This window comes from Empidonax traillii, unplaced genomic scaffold, assembly GCF_003031625.1.
Source record: "Empidonax traillii isolate 1590-97213 ecotype Southwest subspecies unplaced genomic scaffold, ASM303162v1 scaffold574:size890810, whole genome shotgun sequence".
Classification (NCBI taxonomy): domain Eukaryota; kingdom Metazoa; phylum Chordata; class Aves; order Passeriformes; family Tyrannidae; genus Empidonax; species Empidonax traillii.
Window position 1 is genome coordinate 299,049 of NW_020955767.1, and position 23,762 is coordinate 322,810.

General features: G+C 37.8%; 1 protein-coding gene across 5 annotated transcripts in view; it reads left to right on the plus strand.

The window, feature by feature from the left end:
- The first annotated feature begins 974 nt into the window (after window positions 1-974).
- The window catches only part of CFAP43 (cilia and flagella associated protein 43), a 41,020-nt gene continuing 18,232 nt past the window's right edge, over window positions 975-23,762 (plus strand). The window contains exons 1-20 of one of the 5 annotated variants that reach the window (XM_027898018.1): window positions 975-1,072; window positions 2,292-2,545; window positions 3,355-3,451; window positions 6,182-6,349; window positions 7,282-7,432; window positions 9,965-10,115; window positions 11,740-11,802; window positions 12,235-12,311; window positions 13,047-13,178; window positions 14,289-14,405; window positions 15,515-15,595; window positions 16,412-16,560; window positions 17,100-17,203; window positions 17,422-17,562; window positions 18,337-18,506; window positions 18,877-19,029; window positions 19,495-19,625; window positions 20,343-20,508; window positions 21,077-21,175; window positions 22,709-22,786. In XM_027898018.1, coding sequence (XP_027753819.1) covers window positions 975-1,072; window positions 2,292-2,545; window positions 3,355-3,451; window positions 6,182-6,349; window positions 7,282-7,432; window positions 9,965-10,115; window positions 11,740-11,802; window positions 12,235-12,311; window positions 13,047-13,178; window positions 14,289-14,405; window positions 15,515-15,595; window positions 16,412-16,560; window positions 17,100-17,203; window positions 17,422-17,562; window positions 18,337-18,506; window positions 18,877-19,029; window positions 19,495-19,625; window positions 20,343-20,508; window positions 21,077-21,175; window positions 22,709-22,786 — 2,580 coding nt within the window. Of the gene's footprint in view, window positions 1,073-2,291; window positions 2,546-3,354; window positions 3,452-3,499; window positions 4,128-6,181; window positions 6,350-7,281; window positions 7,433-7,478; window positions 7,682-9,964; window positions 10,116-11,739; window positions 11,803-12,234; window positions 12,312-13,046; window positions 13,179-14,288; window positions 14,406-15,514; window positions 15,596-16,411; window positions 16,561-17,099; window positions 17,204-17,421; window positions 17,563-18,336; window positions 18,507-18,876; window positions 19,030-19,494; window positions 19,626-20,342; window positions 20,509-21,076; window positions 21,176-22,708; window positions 22,787-23,762 lie in introns of those variants that run through there. The other 4 variants (XM_027898020.1, XM_027898019.1, XM_027898021.1 and 1 more) reach the window with 4 other exon arrangements.

The following is a 23,762-nucleotide window of genomic DNA, read 5'->3' on the forward strand; positions in this document are numbered from 1 at the left end:
TTGGGTGATGAAAAAAGACAAAATTAATTTGAAATTTCTCCTAGCAATTAAAAAATACACAAGGAGTCTGTTGACTCACATGGGAACCCAGAGCAGCATTAGAACACCCACATGCTACAACAGGCCCTCAGAGGCACCGGAGAAAATAAACCTACTTCCTCATTCTCTCCAGGTTCTGTGTGGCACGCAAAGCAGCTGTGGAGAGAAAAGGTAAGGAGGCAGATTGTCCTGCTGCCTCTGGACATGAACGTCACGCTCCACTGTTGCTCTGAGTACACAGCAGTATTACAACACTGCATGCTGCCACTGTAAGTTAAGTAACAGCAAGCTAACACAATCAAGCAAGACACTATTAATTAATTACATTCTTCCCTTTAGGGAAGGGAAAAGGAGATCTTTTTAAAACGGCTTTTTAAATGTTTGAAGGTTCTTACAGCGTTACCAGGCTAAAAGCCACAGTTACACAGACAAAGACCACAGCTATACTTTTTTTTTTTTTCCCCAGCAGCCTTCTCAGCTCTCTGAAGCTTCAGGAGCCCCATCTTACAGAGTCCAAGAAGAGCCATAGTAACTTGCAGAACCATTAAGGTTGGAAGAAACAGCTAACATCATCAAGTCTAGCTGTTCACCTAGCACCACCACTGCAGCCCCTAAGACTGCTAAACCCAGCAGCAGATCCAGATGCCTTGGAAACACCTCCAGGAAAGGAGGTGTTCCTCAAACAACTCCACCAGAAACGACACAAGAGGTGACAGAAGAACAGTCCGATTGCCTCACTAACAGAAGGGCAGATAACACTGACCCAGGAGCAGGGCGGGACACGCAGGGTGACCGAGAGAACAAACCACCCCTCCGGAGGCCAAGACCAGCAGTACGGCCTGCTGCTTGTCTGGCCTTTTAAATACACGTCCGCGCTCAGTGATTGGCTGGCGCAGTTGGGCGGGCCAATCAGGTGTGCGCTCCGAGCCTGGCCAATGGCGGACGCCGTTGCTGTTGCCAGGGCAGGGGCGGCAGCGGCGCCGGGGGCGATGGCGGCGGGGCCGGGCTCCGGCCGGGACGCGCTGGAAGTGAGGTGGGGGCGGCCGGCACAGCCTCCAACACGGGCCCCGCGATGGGGGGGGTCTGTCAGGGCGGAGAGGGGAAGAAATCACGTGTTCCTCTTCCCCTCTGGGCTACACTTGACTCCTCTTGCGTGTAGCGAAAGAGGCCAAGAGCAGAACTCCTCAGAAAAGATAACGAGAAGTTATTGCTGGACGTAAATATCTCAAGACTAGTAATTTTAATATGTTTGTAAGTATGAGAGGTGTTGAGGCTGTAGTACCATCCTTTAAGTACAAAGGATCAGCAGCTGAGCTGATCCTGTGGCTGACCTATGTTCGTGAAAAGAGCATAAAAGTGCTTCTAACAATTGCAGAGAGCAGAGGTCTCTCCCAGTCAAATGCTCTTATTGGAAGAAGAGCAGAGCTGAGACGTTTCTGAATGGACGTCAGGAGAGAAGGTGGTAACAGCGGTGTTGTGCACTGAGGGTGCCTGGTACACTGCTGGAACTTGCCTGCCGTGGTACTGCAGGCTGAACTGACATCCTCAATTAGTGATAAATGCCTTTGATAGGAGGACCCTGATGTTTATCCGCACAGTTTCTGAAAGGTAAAAACATCTGCAGGCAGTTATGAGTTTGTTGACGTGTTGTAAGTTCATAAGCTGACTCCGCTTCAGTAGTTTATTTCAGTCCTTGTGTAACACATCCTGTTTACATTCCAGAGTTTGGCCATGTTAAAGTACTAGTGTCTTTAAAGCAGAGCAGTCCTCCTAGTTGGTTCGTATAAACACAAGCTGTGCCTTCATATTTTTTTATTTTATGGGGATGAGATGAACTACGGAAGTGTAAAAAGGTTAAGCCAACACAGTGGGGTCCCAAGTATGGATTGTAGCTCTGCAATTCTTTCAGAATAGGGGTATATCTTTTGCTGCGATATATAAGTACAAAACCAGAGTCTGTGAACTAATTTTATTTTTAGTGAAAACTGAAAGAAATACAAGCATTTCTCCATATTTTTATACCAGTCTGTTGTGCTCCATCAGGCAAGATTGACCCTATGTTTTTGAAAAGACTGACTGGTGACTCTTAATACAAGATCTTGACGTTATTGTGGTTTTACAGCATTGTTGTGGGGATAAATCTAACAAATCCCAAGCATGGGTTCAATGTAACTTAGGCTACAACAGTCCCTTTATTTTGAGAAATGTGTGTCACTGATTAATGCTTTAATGTTCGGTTGCTGTATTTTCAGTTGGGTTCAGGGATTCTCAAACAAGAACTTTGGCTTTATCAACAATCAAACTGTCTGCTACCCCCGTGGTAATTACATCCTCTTCCTGGACCTGGAAACAAAGAAGACAACAGCACTACAGTGTGAGACAGGCCCTGTGGGAGCCTTCGCAGCAAATGCCAGCAGTGAAGTGGTGGCCTTTTCCGACCGGAAGCTGAATCCCATCATACATATCCACCATTTCCCTGAACTGAATAAACTGACAGAATTAAAAGGTAGTGATGCGGTAACCTTCCTCATCACTGTTTCATTAAAACAATACTTTAATAATCCAGTTTCTGAAGTGTTTTTTTTTTTTTTTTTTTATAAGACTTGAAAAACGGTGTGACAGAGAAGTGTCTCGGGATGAGATTCATGGAAAGCAGTGGAAGGAATTTTCCACTGCACTGCTTTTACTTAGGTTCAAGCTGGGGAGGAATATGACAATACATAATGAAGCTGATCTGAAAGGAAAACAAAAGGAATTAAGAGGAATTAGCTTTAGGAAAGTATAGTTATAATGAGCAAAAAACCCCATACTGCAGTAGGCTCCCAAGCAGACTGCTGATAGCCACAGGAGAAACCCAAGGTGTGAAAGCAATGGGTGTTCTTGCAGTTAAACGGTGGAGTCTGAAATCTAATATAGATTTTTGACTGCCTCATAACATTTGTCTCCTTAGTTAAGTTGCTTACCCTATCCATGTTTCAGTTCCCTTGTAATTTAAATAAAGCTCATACTACTTGCTTTTTTCATGTATATGAGTGAAATTATGACTGTAAAGGATTTCAAGGTACTTGGGGAAAAAAACAATTTCAAGGTATTATTAAAAAAAAAAAAATTGAAAAAATTCCAAGAAGTGATACATAGGGAACATTATTGTGATCAAATCAAAAGAATAGTCTGGAGGGAGGCAGAGAAATCAAGGGCCTGAAGAATATCTTTGAAGAATTAAAGTGGATATAAGGAAAGTGAGAAGAGTATTTGTGATAATGTACAATAAAGTCTGGACAATAAAAGACCTTGTGCTTTATTTTTACATTTCAGGTAGTGCTCAGCTGGACTACACCTTACTTGCGTTTAGTTTCACAGGCCCATATCTAGCCAGTTACTCCTCCATCCCAGAATTTGTTCTTTCAGTATGGTAAGAGTTTAAAAAAAAAAATCTCTAATATTATTTGCATTTAATTCATAGTTTTGTGTGTGTGCTTTTTTAGCTTATATTAATAAATGTAGAACACATACTGGTTGCCTTCATCACTTTCTTTTTCTTCCTGATTGATTGTTGTGTGCAGACTTTCTGTAACCAAAATTGCTGTTTATTTTCTAGCATTATTAGCCTCTAGTCAAAATGGCTGGTACTTTTACCAGACCTATCTTTTACCTTCTTCCAAATTTGGTGGTTTGGAGTACTTCCAAACTCTTCAGCATCATAACTATCTGTTCACTGTTGGAAGTTGAGCACCATGCTGTTTGTGGAAGAAAGTTGCCTGCTGAAAAGAGGAAAAGGATTCTAAAGCCGATTTGTACTGGTGTGTCCCCCTGGACTGTTCAGTGGTCCTCTTAATTACTTTTGCTTGATCTTAGTTCTGGCGTATGATTTTGCTCAGTGATTACAGTAACATGGATCACTGGATTAGAACATAATTTTCTGCTCATTGTCGTTAAGAAATATAATATGGTGCAGATACAAAAAGTTGGAGTATTTAATATTTGAGTTGTACTGTAAAAATACAGTCCTGCTCTTGCCTCCATTGCCAGCAAGCTCCCTTTGACTGTGGAGTGGGAGGGTGGAGTAGAAGGAAGACGAGCAAGGACATGTAAGGAATAGTTTGTATAGTCCCATTTTAATGATCTTCTCTTGTACAATGATTAGTGAAGCTGCAGAAACTCCTGTACTTTCCGAATTTTAGTAATGATAGTAGATACTGTTACAGATACCTCTTCTTTATCTCTTATGAAGAAGAATAATGTTTGCTGTTCAGGAAGGACGTCCGTGTGTATATCACACTAGAAACCAGCAAGTTTCTAGAGCTGACACACTTGTCACTTCCAGGAGGAATAACACACATGGTCCAATGTGTTCATTGTGGGCACTTAAACTAAAATCCACCATCTTGACAGACTTCTCTAGATTATTCTGAAAAACAGACATACCTAGAAATGTTTAAATGCTTTAAAGTAGTGGCAGTTTCCAAGGCGAAACAATTTTAACCACTTTGAATCAGTTTGTTACAAATATCAGTGCCTAATTGTCATAAAAAACCACCCTGCGTTCCAGTCAGAAAGAATTTAGTGACAAAATACAATTACTTTACAATATTAACCTTAGAATTTATAACTTGAACAGAGGTGTGTGAATTTACTGTGAAATCAGAACCTTCATTTTTGTAATTGGATTATATGGTGCATTCATTGTAGAAATGTGTGTATACAGATGATAGAAACCTCAAGGTTTAGCATTCTTAAGGTGTCATTACAGTATGATGATTGCACATCTCCTGTATTTTAAGGAGCTAGTTTGGAATCAGGGATATAAGAGATGTTTTGAAAGTTATGTTGGTCTCAAAATATAGAAAGCTTATGGATAACTAAAAGCTGCCATTCATCTGAGATATTTTATCCCTAGATCTTTATTCTTTTCTGTTTAAAGGAGAGGCTTAATGCCAGATTCTTTTCCAAATACATGTACCATATAGTTTCAGATCTTAGTAAATTATCTACTATAAAAGAGTGTTGGCATTATCTGTTAGGTATGAGACAAGAACATGCTGACAGACTTTTAGAGAGAAATCTACACTGATATCTTTAAAATTCAGAATTGTAGCCTATAGATTCATGTAATTTTAATGAGGGTTACTGTGTATGTGTGAATACTTCTCGTTTTTTGCACATGCTGTCAATGTTAACCATTGTCTTGCATCCTGATCTGTTTCTGTGAGTGAATTTATTGCAGGCCAGAATAATGGGATTATACTAAATCCTTTTACAGCAGAGTATGCATTTTAGGCTTTTTCCTCTTACCAATAATGACAAATACTAAAGCTATAAATGTTATTTAGATTAACAGTCAGATATATTGTCCAAGAAATTAAGAAACCGTTTTAACTGTTTTCTTCAAATTATGTTAATCAGTTCTTGGACAGCACCTAAAAATGCAAATGCAATCAAGAATTAATCTGCATAATGGCAAAACATGCAAATTGCATGAGGAGAACCTAAAATAGTTGTGGGCAAAATGTAAAATATACTAGACAAAGGAAAAGTCAGTGGAAAGCAGATTCCCAGGCTTCTGTCAGCTATACATAACAGCTCCACACAAATTCTACCGTGATTTCTGCCCAAGTTAGTTCATGCAGCCAAGGCTTGTATGCCTGCATTCACAACACAATTACTGTATTAATTAAGTAATTAATCCATAGATAATCAGAGGCTAACTGTGGTTTATTTGCTAATTATAATACCTTCCTGCTGCAACCATTACCGTCATTATGTTGTGGATTGTAAAAGCAAGTCTAGGGTGCTGAAGAGTTAATTGTTTAGGCCCATTTGAGTGGTCACTGATGGAACTGTTGAAAAGAAATCCATTTCTCTTGACTGTTGTTTTTTCACAAGAGGAAGTGCATGATAATGTTTCTAAAATGTTAGTTATTCTTTTTCTAGTGGTAATAATTTTATGTGTGGATAATTCACCACATCCTTTTCATTCTCAAGAGGACATAACTTGTTTGGCAGCAGCAGTTTTTTGTCAGTGTCAAGGTATTTGTTTTCCAAACTGGAACTTGAACGTCAGTCATAAGCACATCCAAATCTTTGGCTTGAATGTTTTTACTTATTTAATGGATTTGATTTTCTCTTACTCTCCTTAATGAAGGAACTGGCAAGAAAATATCCTCCTGTGCAGTGAGTCTCAGCCAGGGATAACAGCAACCTCTTTAAGTTTTAACCCTATAAACTGGCAACAACTGTGTTTTGTTGGTGAGAGCTCCGTTACCATCTGGCACATTGAAAGGATTAAGGACGAGCATCACCTTAAGCGAAAGTAAGTGGAACACCCTTTAGGTTGAGAATAAAATGTAGAAGTATATTTTAATAACTAAGACTAGCAACACATCTATTTGCAAAGGATTTAGTCCAGTTCAGTTCATCTAGCAGTTGCAATCAGTAATTGCTAAATCATAAGGACTGTGAATCCATCTAGTCAATCAAGTGAATTGAATTTATGATTTCATTTCTTACCACTCACATGACCAGATTATGCACACCATGAAGCTCATACTAATCAGCTGCTTTGGCAGCCTCCATGGAAAGCCATGTGACTGAATCAAGGTAGTGCCTGCTCTGCTTTTATATAAGTAACTACGTTGAGCATTGCTTTTGTGGCTATGAAACCATCAAATTTGGATCTGTTTCCTCCTTGAAGGTATAGTTAAACAATATGTTGTTGTAATCAAAAACTGTACCAAAAGCAGTATCGGTTTTCTATGTAATTTCCAACTTGTGTGGCTAATTTACAGGTCCAGAGAGGGTGGCTCTGTCAATGCAATTCACTGAGCACATTAAACTAGTATTTCTCTATGCTAAAATGTTTTTTGAGGTTGGTATAAAAGTAGTATGTATCATTAAAGTTGGAGTCCTCCAAGTATAGCACCTATGCTTTTTCAGTGGCATTCCCATACGCTGCCATTCCCTGTGTTTAATCTTGTTAACTATTAATACAAGCAACATATTCCACTGACACATACTAATGAAAGTATAGACAAGGCCTGAATTTGCAATATGAAAAGAACACCAAAGGGTTCTGTGCCTTTTCTCATTACAGAATACATGTGTAAATATATATATGTGTATTCACTTTTTCTCCATTACTTCTGCAGAAATAAAGCCCACTTTGAAAACACGTTTCTCCATTTTGTATCAGCATTTATTATACATATTTCTTCTCCTCATACTGTGCCTTTTACTTTTTCACAGCCCCGTGGAACTCCCCGATGAACAAGGGTCCATAAGTCCTCATGAGGATTTGTTTTTCCCGGTTTCTCGTAGTGATGATCCATACCATGGCCCTGATTTGCCAGTCTCAGCCATTGCAGGACTGGTAGGAGATGAAGCAGAAACATTTGTGGTAGTTATTGATTTTTTTCCTTTTTACTGTTCCAAGTCATTCTACTTTCTATGCAAATAAGTTTTAATAAATTAATAATTTTAATGTTTGTTAAATAGGTACAACCCAGTAAATAGATGGGTTATCTCAACAGTATTTTTGAAATCCATTTTGACAAGAGATGGAGAAGGCACAATGCTGCTGCCTAGGGCAGTGCAATGTTGAGATTTCTGACACAGGCCCTAGCACAGTAACATATCTGCAGTGGAGGTACAAATCTGTATCCCAGAAGAAGCATGAACTGTGTCAGCATTTCACTATGCTCAAGCTAACACAGCCTGCTGAAACCTTGAAAACCTATTCTTATGCTAAACTATTAGTAACCCTCAGGTATCCTTATTTCCCTTTGGGATTGCTTTCTTTTTGACTTTCAAAATGTCTCAAGATATAGAAACATTGAAGGCTTTTTTCCAGACAGCAACCCCTCCTTCTTCATTACCTTTCCATACCACTGTCAGTGTTGGACCTGGCCATTTGTCTCACTTGTATTAGGTCATTTACTTTTTAGCCTCCCTTGAAATGCCTCTTTTGAGAGGTTTCAGGAGTGTTCTCATTTTGTTTGAAATTTACTTTCACCTGACTACCAACTAGAAGTGTGAAAACATTTAACTTGCAAATTTGGGATTCTCTTCTAAGATTAAGGCCATTGATTGCTGAGTTCCTCTGATATCTTCAGACTACAGTTGCTGGAATGGACCAGACTGTCCAAAATAGAGGTGCTATAACCACTATTCTTCACTGTCTTTATAAAATGACAGGCTGCTGTGGCAGAGCTATCAGTGGTCACTGTCACTGATGGTTTGTATACCAATACAAATGTCCACGAGCAGTTATCTGGCTCTGGCCCAAAATCTGTTCCTCAGCTTTTGGAAATACCTTGGAGGTATTTTCTTCTCTACTGGCCCTTGGATGCTGTATCCTGCTCCTAAGGAATGTGTGAGAGGCAAGCAAGAAAAGGAAGCCCGTTGTTAGTGTAATTAGATGCTTCTTGGAAATGTGTCAGTGTTCCATACTCTACAACCACATCCTGAGGTTGGATATGTACCCAAGTGTAACCACAGCGGGGCAGCAGAGGGAAAGAAATTGAAATATCCTGCAGCTTTCAATCCTTTTTTTTCTTGCATTAGGTTGATTTAGTTTTGTTTTCTGTATTTCTTTAAGCTGGGACCTGAGTTTTCTTAATTTGCTTTTCCATGACAAGCCCACTTGAATCCACTTCATCTTCACCACCAATTTTATTCCATTGTCTTTTTATAAAACTTTTTGATGTCAAGGAGCCATCATGGATTTTATTCCCCCCTGAAGAGGTGCTACTCAAAAGGGAGAGAAGTTCAAAAAAAGACAGCATTATGATTGCGATTATTATTATGCACCACCTTACCAATGCACAGTTCAAGAAGCAACCTGGTTTGGGATTTACATAATCTCATCCTAGGATTAGCATATTTTATCTAGTTAATGTGTAAAGACAGTCAGGACAGCAGGTACAAAGTAATATTACAGAAGTTGTGTTTACACAGGAAGCTTCAGTTTTGCAGAAGCTCAGTTACAACCTTCCCAAAGATTTGTGATGTTCAAGCCTCATAAAATCAGTGAAAATGCCTATATTAAATGTTTCTCTGGGTGATGTAAAGCCCTATTTGCTATAGATTTATTACTTTTAGTCCTATTTGATTTATAATGTAAATATTAATATACTTTATTTCTGTAACATTTTTCCCCCGAGAAATTAAAAATGCTTTGTAAGCATAAATAGTAGTTACTTACCCAGAATTGTATAGCAAATCCTTGGCATATTTTGCTAATGCAGTCTAGGTACTTGTGAATCTCTGCCCTATGTTTTCATCACAAGTCCATCTATATTTTCTCTTTAGTGAGACAGCAGGTGCTTTATAGAATTATAGAATCTTCTTTTTTTTCATCTATCCTGTTGTGTAGTGCTCCTCACCACTTTGGCCCACATGCATTGTGCTTGGAATAATCTCTTTTAAATGTTCTCCCAAGGTTTTCCTGTGTTTTGTTCCCCTCTTCCCCTCCCTGAATTCTCTTTAATCTGGTTCTTTCTATCCTTTTCCATCACGGATATTTTTATGTCCCCTGTTACTGTTGTATCTGAACAGGTGTCTCTGTCTTTAATAATATTTGGAGAAGTTCTGTTCTTCCTGTTTTATGGTTGACAGATTTATGAGAGTTTTTTTGGCAAAATGAAACTCAAGGCACGTAGGAAGTCTGGGTCAGGGATATTTCTAGCACTAATTTGCAGATGACACAAAGGATGAAAGAGCCGTTTTACAGAGCAATTTGGGTTATACAATAAGATAAGCTATTCAAACAAAATGTGTTTTAGTAGTGCCAAGTATTCAAGAACTGGATGTTTATGCGGTCACACTTTATGAGGTAATGATCTTTTTTTCTTTTGCCTTGAAATGAATGTAACTGCTTGTAGAGGTGTTTGTCAACTGTTGATTGAACTTGTCTATTTTCATGCTGAAGCCTAGAAATAGTATTAAGACTTTCGTGCATCCCACTGCCTACTGCTGGACTGCAACCTCAGAAATATACATGGGCTGTAAAGAAGGATATATTTTGGCAATTGATGCTGACAAACACAGCGTTTCTATTCTTCAACCAAAACCCCCACCTGGTAAGAAATATCTGTGTGTGTGTTTTATTCAAGTAGGGAGGAAAGTGAATAGATGAAAGCTTTTTTGTACTTTCTTCTGTTGTCCTGTTGTGTACCTTACAGAAATCATAAAGCCATAGAGCAGAACCCTCCTCTTTTCTTAGTATGGTAAACATCTGAGAATGTCTTTTGAGCTTCTGTGTGCGTTTCTTTAGTCAGTTCTTTCCCAATAGTTGACTTTCACTTTTCTTTGGGGGGAAAAAAAAGGAAAAAAAAACCACACCAAAAAAACCCCAAAACAAAACTCAACCCCTCTAAATACATCAAAATTGATAAAATTAACTGTATTTCTGGAAGCCCAGATTGTATTAACCAGCCATACTAGATTAACATTAAACTATTCATATACCAACTAGACACAGTCTTATTATTATTAGTTAAATACCTATAATTTATTTTATTTTAGATTAAATATTGGATAATCTTCATTTGCTATATTAGGTGTTGCTAGAAGTGATCTCTGAGGAGTCATTATGAGTCTTTAAACAACAAAACTGAAGTACTGTTGCTTAATAGCATTCCTTAATGTCAGCTCTTACACAGACTATTTTAGAATGAAAACAAGGCTGTAAAGACTACCAAGCTTTACTGCAGAACATATGAACACAGAGAGTGAACAGAAGATGTCTTTGGCTTCAAACAGAGAAATCTGCTTTTAATTTATTCTGGAATGGGAGGACCTTTGATTGACTGCAACTCACCAAGGCGATTTGTCTGCCCTATATGTATTCCCCGTTTTATTTTCTTCTTTTTTTCATGGTTTTTTTTTCAGCTGTAGCAAGTATCTCTGACTTTCACATTTGATAGTTATCACCAAAATGGAAGGCAGCTTCAAAAAAACCCCAAACAAACAACAAAACAGCATTTTTTTTCTCTTTTTGAAACTATCAGTGTTAAATTCTGCAAATCAGGAGTTGAAAATCATCAAAAAATAAAAAGCTGAGGTGTGACTAGAACTGGGTTTTGTCAGTTAAGTAGAAGGCAACAAGAATATTCGCCATTTGGGCTTTTTCTTGGCCTGTATATTCTTCTTTAAGTCCTGTCCTAAAACTGTATAAAAATATGGTCTATATTTACATTATACTGAAGCTTCTGCTTAATTTAAAACATACTGCAATCGGTGTCTATTTAGCAGAATGCTTAAGTGCATGTCCATCTTTAAGCACATGCTGAATTCCTGTTATGGTGTTGCAAACAGAATCATAAGCAGCCCCAGCATTTCACTTGGGCATTTTTTTCAGACTGGCTGAAGTCTCCTTTTTAAGTGTATCACATTGTTTTAATAAATCATTGTTAGAAATCGCGATACCATAACTTAGCACTAGAAGAAAGATAAATTTGCATCTGTACCCCTCTCCATGGCAAGTGTTGCTATCTCCCTTTCACAGCTGTAAGCTGAATCACAGAACGGTGCTTGCTGAGTTGCAGAAATGGCAGAAATGGTAGAAATTGGGGAAGAATGCACATTTTTAATATAGTATACTGAACCTGGCCTTTTTTTCAGTAGAGTGGGATACAACTGACTTTGATTGCAGTATTGACATACAAACAAGGTTGACATTATAAATCGTTTTCTTTTGTGCAGAGTACATGCAGAAGATATCGGATGTGGTGTCATATGTTCGTAGAGAAGTACAAAAAAAGAAAGGTATTTCCATGTTCAAATCAAGCTAATAGATTTTTGGGCAGCACCTCTGATGTCTGGGAGTAATAATATGTGAGTACAGCTGGTTAGAAAAACTCATCTCACACTGGTTTCTGTAAGACACACTGTTGGCAATCTTATGTGTGTTTACATGACAAAAGATTAATAACTTTTGTGCTAATAGGCAGACAAATTAAAACCTCAGGAGAAACAGCAGCACTGGAATAATCTCTGTTCTTTCTCATTTAAATTGGAATAAGTGATGCTAGAATAGGTTCCCTACTGCTTTCTTTTAGCAACTTTTTTTTTAGAACTGCAATCACTTGTAATTTATTGGAGTTAGGATTTAGGGTTCGTTTCAGACACTTTGTTTAGAGCTCCACAGTACAAAAAAAAAATTAAATTTGGTATTTTTTGTTGGGTTTGTGCCTTCAGGTGGCAAACTAAATGATCTGCAAAAACCAATATTTTCCATGGCATTCTGTAATGAGGGATTATACGCAGCTGGAAGGGTAAGGCATCCTTTATGCTTTTAACTTACTCTTCTTGTGTGAAGATCAAAGAACATTCAAATGGAGTATATTTGCAGAGTTCACCACAAAAACAGGAGTTAGAAAAAAGTGGAGGGCTGCAGGACTATAAAGGTCTGGTGTTGTCTATGTTTTCTTTGTTTAGACTTGAGACAGGGTAGTAGGATGTGAAAAGATTCCAGTTTTATAGTCAAAGAAGCAACAAAAGAGGACAATCCTGTTTTTAACAAAAGACTAAGAATATTGTAGAGGAACCAGATAGAAGGATGGACAAAATACAGCAAAGGAAAGAAAATGGCCAGGAGAACTGCCAAATTCTTCTGTGCAAAATCTAACTCAATATCTAACCCAATGGGACAATGTCATTGTACATTCCTGCTTAAGAGTGGGACAAATTCTTACACTGTCTCAAAAAGGACAATATGAGATCTTAAGTACAATATGAGATCTCTCATCATTAGCTGATGAGAGATTCTGTTGTTATCAAACATGGGCTGTTACTAAGAACTGTATTAAAGGACACCTTCATTTTCAATAGATTTATTATCCAGGGTAAGAGTCCTTCAGATTTATAGATGCTAAAGACAAATGGCAGCGTTAGTGATGGGATTCAGTTCAACACTGCTACTTTAGAGATTTTCAGAAATTCTTGCACTTCAGTTTGCCAGATAGTATAAGTGACATAGACCTCATGTGGATTTGTACTTTCCTGCACAGGATGGCATTTTATTGTTTTATCACATCAAAGATCTGCAGTATGAGATGAAAGTCTGTGCTGATATCTCACAACCCATATCTAGCCTCATATTCTCTCCTGATTACGCCAGTCTGCTGCTTGCCACTGACCAGGTACAGCATTTGAGATGATAGCACTGCACAATGGGATGTTCCTGTGATTCTCTATGTGTGTGCTGATACTATTAGTATGAAATGTCTAATGTCATCATACAAGTCAGCAAATTATATCAGAGGTGGACAAAGTCCATTCTGTGTTTTTACTGAAAATTGGGAAGACTTTTAAGGAAGCACAGAACAATTGCCTCCTACAGATGGTAGAATATAAGGTGCCTAATGCTGGGATTTCCCAACAGAAATAAATAGTTGTGTGTGCACAGTGTTCAGAATCTCCCGTGTGTCCAGGTCATAGGGAACTACTGAGCATGAACTCTAGGGCTGATGTGCCTGCACGGGAAGAAAAGTGCAGCTGGGTTGTATCAGACCTCTGTGAGTCTGCAGTAGTTGTTCTCCACATGCACATGAAGTTGTCTGGCAACCCAGTCCAAGATCCTTCTTTAACCAGCCTGATGTCCAGAAATCTTACACAAAGGTCCCAAATACTCCAGTTCTACCTGTTTTCCCAGACCGTAAATAACTTAAATTGTCATTTTTAAAACTCTTTGACTGTTTCTGGTGTGTGTGTGTGAGTCAGGAGGTTTTGAGTACAGAACAGCAGTGCGATGATAACTTTGCTCACACTCTCTCTGATTTCATTCTCCTTTTGTAAAATCAGTAGAGAAGTTCTAAAATCTCTGTCAGTATTAGTTATGAATTGTTTCTAAGAGGCTTTAAGATATTTAGATAAAAATATCTTTTAAAGCTAAAGATTTATGATTTATGATTTTTGTTTTGTGTTTGTTTAGAAGACATTAATTTCTGGAGTAACATGAAATTGGATGGGTTTAAATTATTTTATTAAAGCAGTTTTGAGAAACAAACTTGAAAATGTGACTAGCTGGATCACTCTAAAATGAACTAATCTCATCTTCAGCTAGCATAAATTAATACAATTCACTAAATTCAGAAGAATCCTACTGGGCACTTTTTACCTCAGTTTAGAGTCAAATATAAAACTTCAAAGAGTGAAGCTCAGAAAGATGGCTATTTTTTGTCGAAGTCTTTGAAAGCTTTTAATGAAAAGTTTCATACCCCAGTGATGGACCATTTCTCTTTATTTGTCAGGGACCAGTTTATAGTTACAAACCTGCCCACAGTGGAGAAGCTGTCAAACTCCTGGACACATGCAGCAGTTGTTTTCTGGCAGCTGATTTTCTTACTCCAGGGAACAAGTACTGTGTGGTAAGAAATCGTATCATTTTTTGTATAGAATATTGGCTCTTTTCAAGTAACCAATATGGGGGAAGGCACAAAATTAAAGGCCTTGCAGAAACTGGGATGGTTCTGATATTTGTTACAGTTCTATAATTTCTCATTAAGGAAGTGAATGGCATTAATTCAGGTATAGCCTATAAAAGGGTCAGAATTTGCCCTGGAACGCAGGTTGGATAATTTATGAATTGCTAAAATGTTGTATATTTTCTGCTGCTGATCTGTGTGATTTACTATTGTTTGGGAAGATAGCTGAGCAAAAGGTGGATTCAGTTCAGAGAACTGATGCTGGAAAAAGAAATTTCTACTGATCTTTTCAGCCTTCTGCACAAACTGGAACATCCTGAGAGATACCTCTGTCCTGGGTCCAGGGACAAAGAAGGCCTTACTCATGAATCTGTCCATTCTGAAAAATTCTTTGCTTTCCTCCTATGTCTTTTACTCCTACAAGACATATATTTTAACCAGCAATTCATTTCCAGGCCATGAATTCTTCAAGTGGCCAACCTAGGAGACCTGGGGTCTTAGTCAATTGAGTTGGTTGAATCTCTTTGTTGCCATTAGCATGGGAACAGTAAATTTTACCTGACTCTGTATGAGTCATGTGAGGATTGAGTGATCTCTAGCCTTACCTTACTGTGGAATTAAAAAAATTCCTGTATATAAGAACTCAAGTACCATTATAGGCATCATTTTTCATGTGAGAAAACAAGACCTCTCCTCAAGCCCTTTCCTATGCAAAGAAAATTGTAAGCAGGTTGTTCTATTGCTGGCAGAAAGGTAGGAATGCTAATATTGATCCAGCTTACGTGTTTTGTCCTAAATTGTCTCATTCTGCTAAAGACCATTTCTGTAGCTGCAACAATTCACAAAAATTGCTAAATGTTTTCCTGAGGCAGGTGTACCTTGCAGCACATGGACTTAGAGGAAAAACTAGATAATCTCAAGTGAAACTAGTAACCCTTGATCTGCTATTCTCAGGGATCAGTTGAATTTATATTCTATGGAAGATCACTAGTCACTTCTAGAGTATTTGGTTATTTTGTCCTCTTTTGACTATGTTTTTCTCTGTTCAACAGTCTGTAACAGTTGCAGGTGAAGTACAAGTTTGGCTCCTGGAAGATGGAACTTGCCTTGGCAAGCTAAACCTTGATACTGAGGTACACACAACCAGGAGCTTATTTAGTGACTGATACTTAATTTTTTTAAAAGTATTTTCAATTGATACCATAATATGCCTCAGATTTGGATCAATAAGTGGTGAAGGCTCAGTAATGTCTTTGAACAACCCATGGATGAGATTTAAAAAATATTATATTTCAGAATGTTTCGTTGAACTCATCATGTGTTTAACTTGACCATAAAGCAGAGAAGACATTTCAACCGAATGTCCTAGTGATGTGTCTTTAATCACAAATTTGGAAATAACATCTAAATTATTATGATATTACTTTATTATTTTTTATTTTTAATGAGTAATAGAAAAGTTTCAAGAATATAAAAACTAAATGCCTTGACTGATACAAAAAACAGGTTTTAAGAATTGAGTTGATAAAAGCATTTCGAACTGTTAATGCTTTGTCCTGATGTAAGGTACATTTAAACCCTGAAATCTGACATAGTAAGAAAAAAAATGCCCTTCTGTAACAGCTGTACACATAAGAGTACACTCACTATTTTATTTAGGTGAAACTTCTTTCACTTAAAATCTGGATAGTGGATATAATGGTGGGGGTCTTTTTCCTGAAAAGAACAGAATTAGCTTTTGATGTGTAGCTACGGAGCATAAGTAAACCTACTATGATGTCTCTAAAATACTATCTTTGTTAAAAAAAAAATGGTTTTCAGATAAACCACTTGGGGTTTCTTCTTCAAATTTTAGGGACTTTTAAATAGCAAAAGAAATTGCATACTAACGCATAGCATAATATAGAAAAATATACAGAACTGATAAGTGTCTTTTACTTCTCAACTAGGCAACTGCTATGGCTTGCTGTCCCTCCTCCAACAGTGTTGCTGTAGGGACCAGAAGAGGTCAAATCTATTTCCTTGATGTTACCAAAGCTGAAGCTCCACGGGTTGTTCACAGAATTTTTCTTTCCGACTTTCCAGTGCTGTCTTTGCAGTAAGTATGGAGTTACAATGGTGGGAATATTGTCGATTTATTGCTTGAGTAATGATATTAGTTGAAAATTGAAGTCTTTATTCTAAGAACAACAGATTAAAATATTTTGACAGCTTCTATTTTTTCCATCATATTCTGAACTGCTTGCAAGAGGAGTAGTAGCAGGATTTATATGAGAGAAATATAAGAAACCTGTATTTTAAGAAGGTTTCACTGAGCACTGAAGATACTGATGTATAAGATACTTTTATGAAAGATCACCATACGCAGTAATTATGGACAATTCCATGTATCTGACTTTAGAGGGTTATTTCTCACTGAATATAAATTTGAGGTTTTGTGAAGTTAAGTTTAAGCCTTCTGGTAATTTCTTATATGGTGGATTTTTGTTACCATTGTTTTTTATTCACTGGCTTACAGTTACGGACTTCAGTCGTGTTTATGCTCTCAGTGAAGTTAGCAAGTCATGGGAGTAAAATTACTTGACTCTTTATTGACTGCATTGAACTGATTTCTATTTGGGTTTGTATTTTACCTAGTTATGATCAGAGTGGCCAGTTCCTCATTGCAAGAACTACAGAAGGACATGTCTTTATTCTAGATGCTCGGCCATCAAAATTATTCCAGGTTCTGGGATATATAGGTAATATATGTAACAGCATTAATTTTCTTTTCACTATTACAGCAGTCAGTGCCTCAAGTGTAGTTGTGTGCATGCAGCACTTCCTGAAACCAGGCTGAGGTGGTTGGGCTGAGATTATTCAGAACAATGATCTCATTTTGTTTCACTTGATATCTTAGTAAAAATAATGTTACCATGTCTCAGTAACAATTTCCATTGGTGTTCCTTACCTGCTTCAGTGTTGGCAGATGAAGTGCTTGATCTTTCTGTAGTTTCTGACTTCAAGAATGACTTAGTTGAAGTGATGGTCCTTCTTAATGTAGCAGAGGTCCAACGAGCACGACTGGAAATTTTTTGTCTCTCTTCGGCAATCACAACAGGTAAGAATTGAAATAAAAACTATGAGGCCTTTTTCTAAGGCAAAAAGCCTAGTGTCAGATTTTCTGGTTATTTAAGTTTGATTTCTAAAAGGCCTTCCAGCTTAAAAACTTTTCAAAAAGTAGTTTTCAACAGTAGTTTCTTTAAGTATTCACTAATGTTGGGCTTCTTCTGGTGCCTATTTTTAGGCATATAAAATGGGGCTGAATTTTCAAAGTTCCTGAAAATCTACAATGTTTGTATTCATTTCAGTCTTAATATCAGGTGTTTTATCAGTCTTAATTTCAGGTGCCCCTTTAAAGTTCAAATTAAGGAATCAAAAAGAATAAAATGCCCTTTTGAAGATGTGAATGTCAGTGTTTTAACCTATACCACCCAGGCTGTTCGTTCCTCATGGCAGAGATGCCTAAATGTGATGGTTCTAGATGAAGGCAACAATGACATGAACCTGCATGCAAACTAATTACTGCTGCTGATGTAGTACTCAAGATGCAGAGTGAATTAGTGTATAAAAATTGTCACATCACTGTGGATAAACTGTTTCTAGTACTTCTTTAGAGCCGCTAGAGCTATTGCTCTGCTTTACTTTAGTGTGCTTCATCAGCACAACACACAGAGTTAGTGTTAAATCTATCTTAATTCCCAATCTCTTCCCTGAAAATCACATCATGCTCACTTCTTGCTGAGAATCATTTTCATAATGATGTGATAGGCAAAGCACCTGCATTAGTGGTAGTGATGCTTCTTCCTCCCTCTTTCTTTTTTCAATCCTTTAGATAATGATAAGTGTGTGAATGACCAAGGAATGTTTAATGCTAGTGTCCTTAAAAACAAGCAGTATGAGCTGGATTACCCTTTGAGATCAGCAGTCAAATTGAAGGATAACATTGTGTATGGCTACTGTACCTGTGCACCTTTCATCTGTAAATACCATCTCTCTGAAGAGGTAATTCTCTAGAGTTGCTTTGTTTTGGGTAGTGGTTAAATACCAGCAAACAAATGGATGTAGATGAAGTGAATATAGCAGAATATTACCTGCTCAGGTGAATTCCAAAGGTCAGCATTCCTCCCTGACATGTCCCATCCTTTCTGAGCCAAGAAACTCCAGGCCCAAACATACTGAATACAGGCTCTTTTGAAGAAATGAGAAGCAAATCAGCAGCATGGCAATAGCACTGCTTCCTGAGCTCAGCAATCCAACAGCAGCTTAAATTGCAATGTGTGTGGTAATCCACAAAAGCCCTTGTTGGTCTTCTCAAAATGGCAGAGAGATTTCCATCATTTGAACTGCTGCTCACATTTTGTTTGTTTGGCAGAATATGTCGGAAGATCCACCAGTATTTTCATCAGAACAGAGGATTCCTAGCAATCAGTTTGGATCAGGTTTCCTCTGTGTATCACCCAACAGCCAGTGGCTGGCAGCAGCAGCAAAAGACGGCGTTTTATTTATCTACAATACTTCTACTATGGTAGGTGGGTGTCTGGGCACAGGTTTTGTTTGGTTTACAGAGACAAAGAGATGTAAAAATTACTTTCCTTCACTGTAAACTTTTCTTTACTTGAATATAAAAAAAAATATGTTGAACATGAACTGACATGGCATTATACAGGACAATTGTTTTTATAATGGATGTGTATACGTTCAAAGAAACTACTTACTTTCTTCTTCAGCAAATCTTAAAGGAGATAATTTTGCTGCTCTTCTTTATTTCCTGCAAAATCAATATACTACAAACTAGCCACATCTGTAATCAAACCTTTTAAACTTATAAATCCTACTACTTTATGTACTTTGTATTGCCATTTTCGACTGACTTTTATTTAAAAATAAAGAAATATTAAGGTATTTTTAAAAATTAAATATTAAAATTAATTTACAGACATATGCCACTATAAAGACTGATTTGCTGATACTGCTTGTATGACTTTTCTAGGATATACTTGCTCAAAAGCATTGTCACTCATATCAAGGAGGAGGAATCAGATCCGTGACATTTTCAATGGATGGCAATTTCATCCTTGTTAATGATGCAAATGATGGTGCTCTGGTGTGTCTGAAATGGAAGTACGTATAAAGAGGCAGACCACTGTTGACAGTGTCAATTCCTGTAGCCTAACAGACAAATTTCTGCATCCATTTGTGTTCCAGACTTCCTTTTTCTTGTATCCAAGTAAGAAGAAGAATTGGATAGAAATAAAATCACTCCTCTCATCTTTAGAGGTGATCTGGTCTTCCTAGCTCAGGAAAAGCCTTTCACTTTGGGCACGGTTGCAGCACAAGATGTAGGAATATCTTCTGAGAAGTCTCACCCACAGTGACACTTATCACTCTCAAACCATCTGGAAGGGGCTCTCTGGGGATGAAAGGAATATAAGCAATATAATCTCTTGAGATACTATTTTAACTCAGCGATAAGGAGATATCACAGCTTTAATGGGAATTCAACCGTGGCTGTAGGGAGCTCTTAGCAGACACCAGGAATAAGAAACACTTGAAACCACATTTTTTCTGTGGTATAAAAAATGTTCAGGTAGATGCATAGATTAAAGATGACTCCACTGGAGCAATATTTCTCATCTGGATAATCCATCTTTCAGAATTTTTACTTCTGTGGAGACTTCATTTAATTGTGCAATTCTAGAACTCAAACAATAGTGAATCATATGTAAAAATATTAAGTAGGCATTTTTAAACAACTTAGTAATTGTGTTATAAAGAATATTTAGTATTTTGTCCTCCATAATATACAAAGAATACATCAGTTCCCTTTTTGTTCTCTAGGAAGATAAAGAAAACCGAAGTTGAGGAAGCTACTTTTTACTGGCAATCTCTTCTTGATACACTGAACAAGTCTATTTCAGATGAAAATGTTGTTTTAAAATCTATGGCAGAATGGCAGTTTGACCCAGGATCCACATCAAAATCGCTTGCAGAAGAGAAATTTAAGGTGTTTATTTTTATGGGGAAAAAAATGTTTGATAATTATCATAAAATTGCACATAATAAAAATTGTCCTTGAAACAAACACTGATCTTTTTGTTAAAGTGGAATAATACCCCTGAGGATGGGCTGCATATGCTTAAGTAGTAATTTGTTGAAGAGTACTATCAAAGAAATGAAATAATTATGAACATGACATTCACATCTTCAATGTCACTTGGTTTCCTCAGCCACAGAAAAGTGTGAGAGTCAGCTTCCCCTCATGTGAAGTTACTGTGGTTCCCAGTGTGATGTTACTGTGACACATCATGTTATGAGCTGTATATTTTTCTGTTGAAACAATTAAATAAAAAAAAAACCCTATTACAGAGATTAGTACAGTCAGCCTATTTAAGTCAAAGGCTTTGCATAATGGCAAGGGTTTGAAGGATCTGGAGACTGGTTAGGGAACACAAATGTAACATTTTAATTTGGTGCTGGTGCTGGTGTTTGTAATGTGGGCCCAGTTTTTATTTCATTTCTGTCTCTCATTTTCATTAAGTACCTGAGCTCAGTGCTTCTGTCTTTAATTTCAGGAGGCATCACTGAAATCTCCCGGTGTAGATGGGACAGAAGAAGATGGAAACGTCACAAATACCAATGACATGACATGGATAGGTCAGAAAATACAGAAGGTACTTTCACAGAACAAGTATTAATCAAAGCCGGAGTTTTCAAGAGTCATCAGCAATTTGAGGTGCTAAATTGTATGCTGTAAAAGAATCTCGTTTCTAAAGCTTTTATCAGATTTGGACCTTTCTTTAAGGTATTGTGATCTAGACTTTTAGAAATCCTAGGTCAAGGTTATAAACACATCAGAGAAGAGGCCCAGCACAACAGGAGCTCTAAAGACCAAAAGACCACTTCTACAGATGGAGTAAACTTAAAAAATAAAATAAGATAAAATAAAAAGCCTGAGAAATTGGCTATTTTTAGAAACTTATAAAGACTTTTTTATTCTAAATGTCAAAAAGTAGCAGAGATTATTACCAGAAACCAAACTTCTTCTCAAGGGCCAGAATAACAAATACTGCAGCAGCAATAAATCAATACTCAACAGTAACACATTAACTGCAAAACCCCTGAGGTTTATTTCAGATTACAGTTGAGGTGAATATGTTATATAACCAAAGTTTTTATAAGTAAGAATGCAGTGATGAGTCTACAGAGAGGTGATTTAGCACTTTGTGAGCTTAGAAAATATGATGTTAATGTTAGTATAGATTAAATTTTTTCCCAGAAACATGGATTTGTAGATTCTAGGATATTCTTTCTGATAGGAGCCAGTCTGTGCAACTTTTGAGGTTCAGTGATAGGACAAAGGCAAAATATCTTTGCTTTCTGGGTGATCTCAGGAATGACTTTCCAAATTATGACACAAGCAGCATGAGTCAATCTAAGACATTACTGCCAGTGAAAGTGAAGTCTTCTCCATTGCTCTCTCAGACATGTTTTCCTGTTTCTGCTTTGATGCTGGCACTCATTCTTTGGTGTCTACTCAGATTTTTGACAAATGTAGGTGACTGTGAATACACAAGTACCACATGACTGTTAGTATCAGCCAAGGGGCAGGTGATGAGAGGCAAAGGGTGACAATGTGTCCTAAGTTGTTTTAGACTGCTCATTAATGACCTAAGAGACTTGCATTTAACTTTTAGAGGGTGCAGTCCATCCAGTGTCAGAATGATACACAAATTCCAGAGGTGTAGACTAATTCCGAAATTTTCACTAAGAGATGAATTGTTAAGACTGTAGCGGCAAAGAAAATATCACAGCTTCCAGAATGAGTAACAGATGTCAGTTTACTTGTGCCTTTAAATATTCCACTGAAAATGCTTAGAAAAATGAAAAATATAAGGATTAAAAAATCTGGCAATAGGCTTTATGCAGTTCAGTGTGTCTGTAATCACTGCATTTGTAATTATTTCTTGCTTTAATATTTTCTTTCTTTTATGCTCTATTGCTGTACAGTTTACAGTGTGTTGTACAATCTTTTTTTCTCTTGTGGCAATCCTAAGAATCATCCTATTGACTTGGGATTATGTCTGTTTCAGTTATTAATACCTTTGGAGTTTTACTTTCTGTACAAATAATGTTCCTTTAGATTATTTCAGTATTTTTTCTCTTGTATCTTTTTGTCTTTCATCAACACATTTGTTCTATTTCAGGTCATCAGAGAAGAGACTCAGAGGTTTGCTAACCAGAAGGAAGAGCTGCAAACGGGAATTAAAAAGCTGCGTAAAACTGTGAGTTTCTTGCAAGGTTAATGGCTCAGCTTCCCAGTTTTGTTTACAAGGACACTTTCCTTTGTGGCTGCCTGCTCTAGTTCTCAGTTAAATTTTTGTCATAGACACTGAGCAGACAGGTCATAGAGAGATGTGCTTCTTCAGGGACTGTCGGCTGAAACTGCCTGTCTGCTTCTCAGCTTCCTTTGCTCCAAACAAATATTTTGTGCCACCCTTATACCTTGAGCAATCCGTCCCCTCAGCAAGTTAATTTCTGCCTACCTAACAACTTGCCATGATAGAAAATGCTGTCCTCTCCTCTTTCTTCTGTTTCTTTCCTTAAAACCTCCAATCTGCAAGAAGATAAGGCAGAGGGTCACCTAGAGCAGTCTGCTGAGGACCATGTCCAGATAGATTTTGATTATCTCCAGGAATGGAGATTCCATGACCTCTGAACAACCCATTCAAGTATTTAGTCACCTTCACAGTGTTTCCTGATGTTTGTGCAGAATCTCTTGTGTGTCCATTTGTGCCCATTGCCTCTGGTCCTGTCATTGGGCACCACTGAAAAGAGCCTGGCTCCACCCTCTTAGCACCTCCCCTTTGGTATTTATATACATTGATTAGATTCTCCCCAAGCCATCTCCTTTTTCAGGCTGAACAGTCCCAGTTTTCTCAGCCTTTTCTCACGTGAGACATTCTCCAGTCCCATATCCCATTGGACTCTCTCCAGTGTGTCCCTGCCTCTCCCCTCCCTCATCCTGCTTAGCAACACACTCAGTACAGCCCAGGATACCGTGAGACTTCTTTGCCACCAGGGCACATTGCTGGCTTGTGGTCACCTTGGTCCACCAGGGCCCCAGCTACTTCTCTTCAAAGTTGTTTTTCAGTTGCCCAGCACCCAGCATGTCCTGGTGCATGGCACTGCTCCTACCCACCTGCAGGATTTTGCATTGCCCTTTGTTGAACTGCACGAGATAAATAATGATCTCATAAA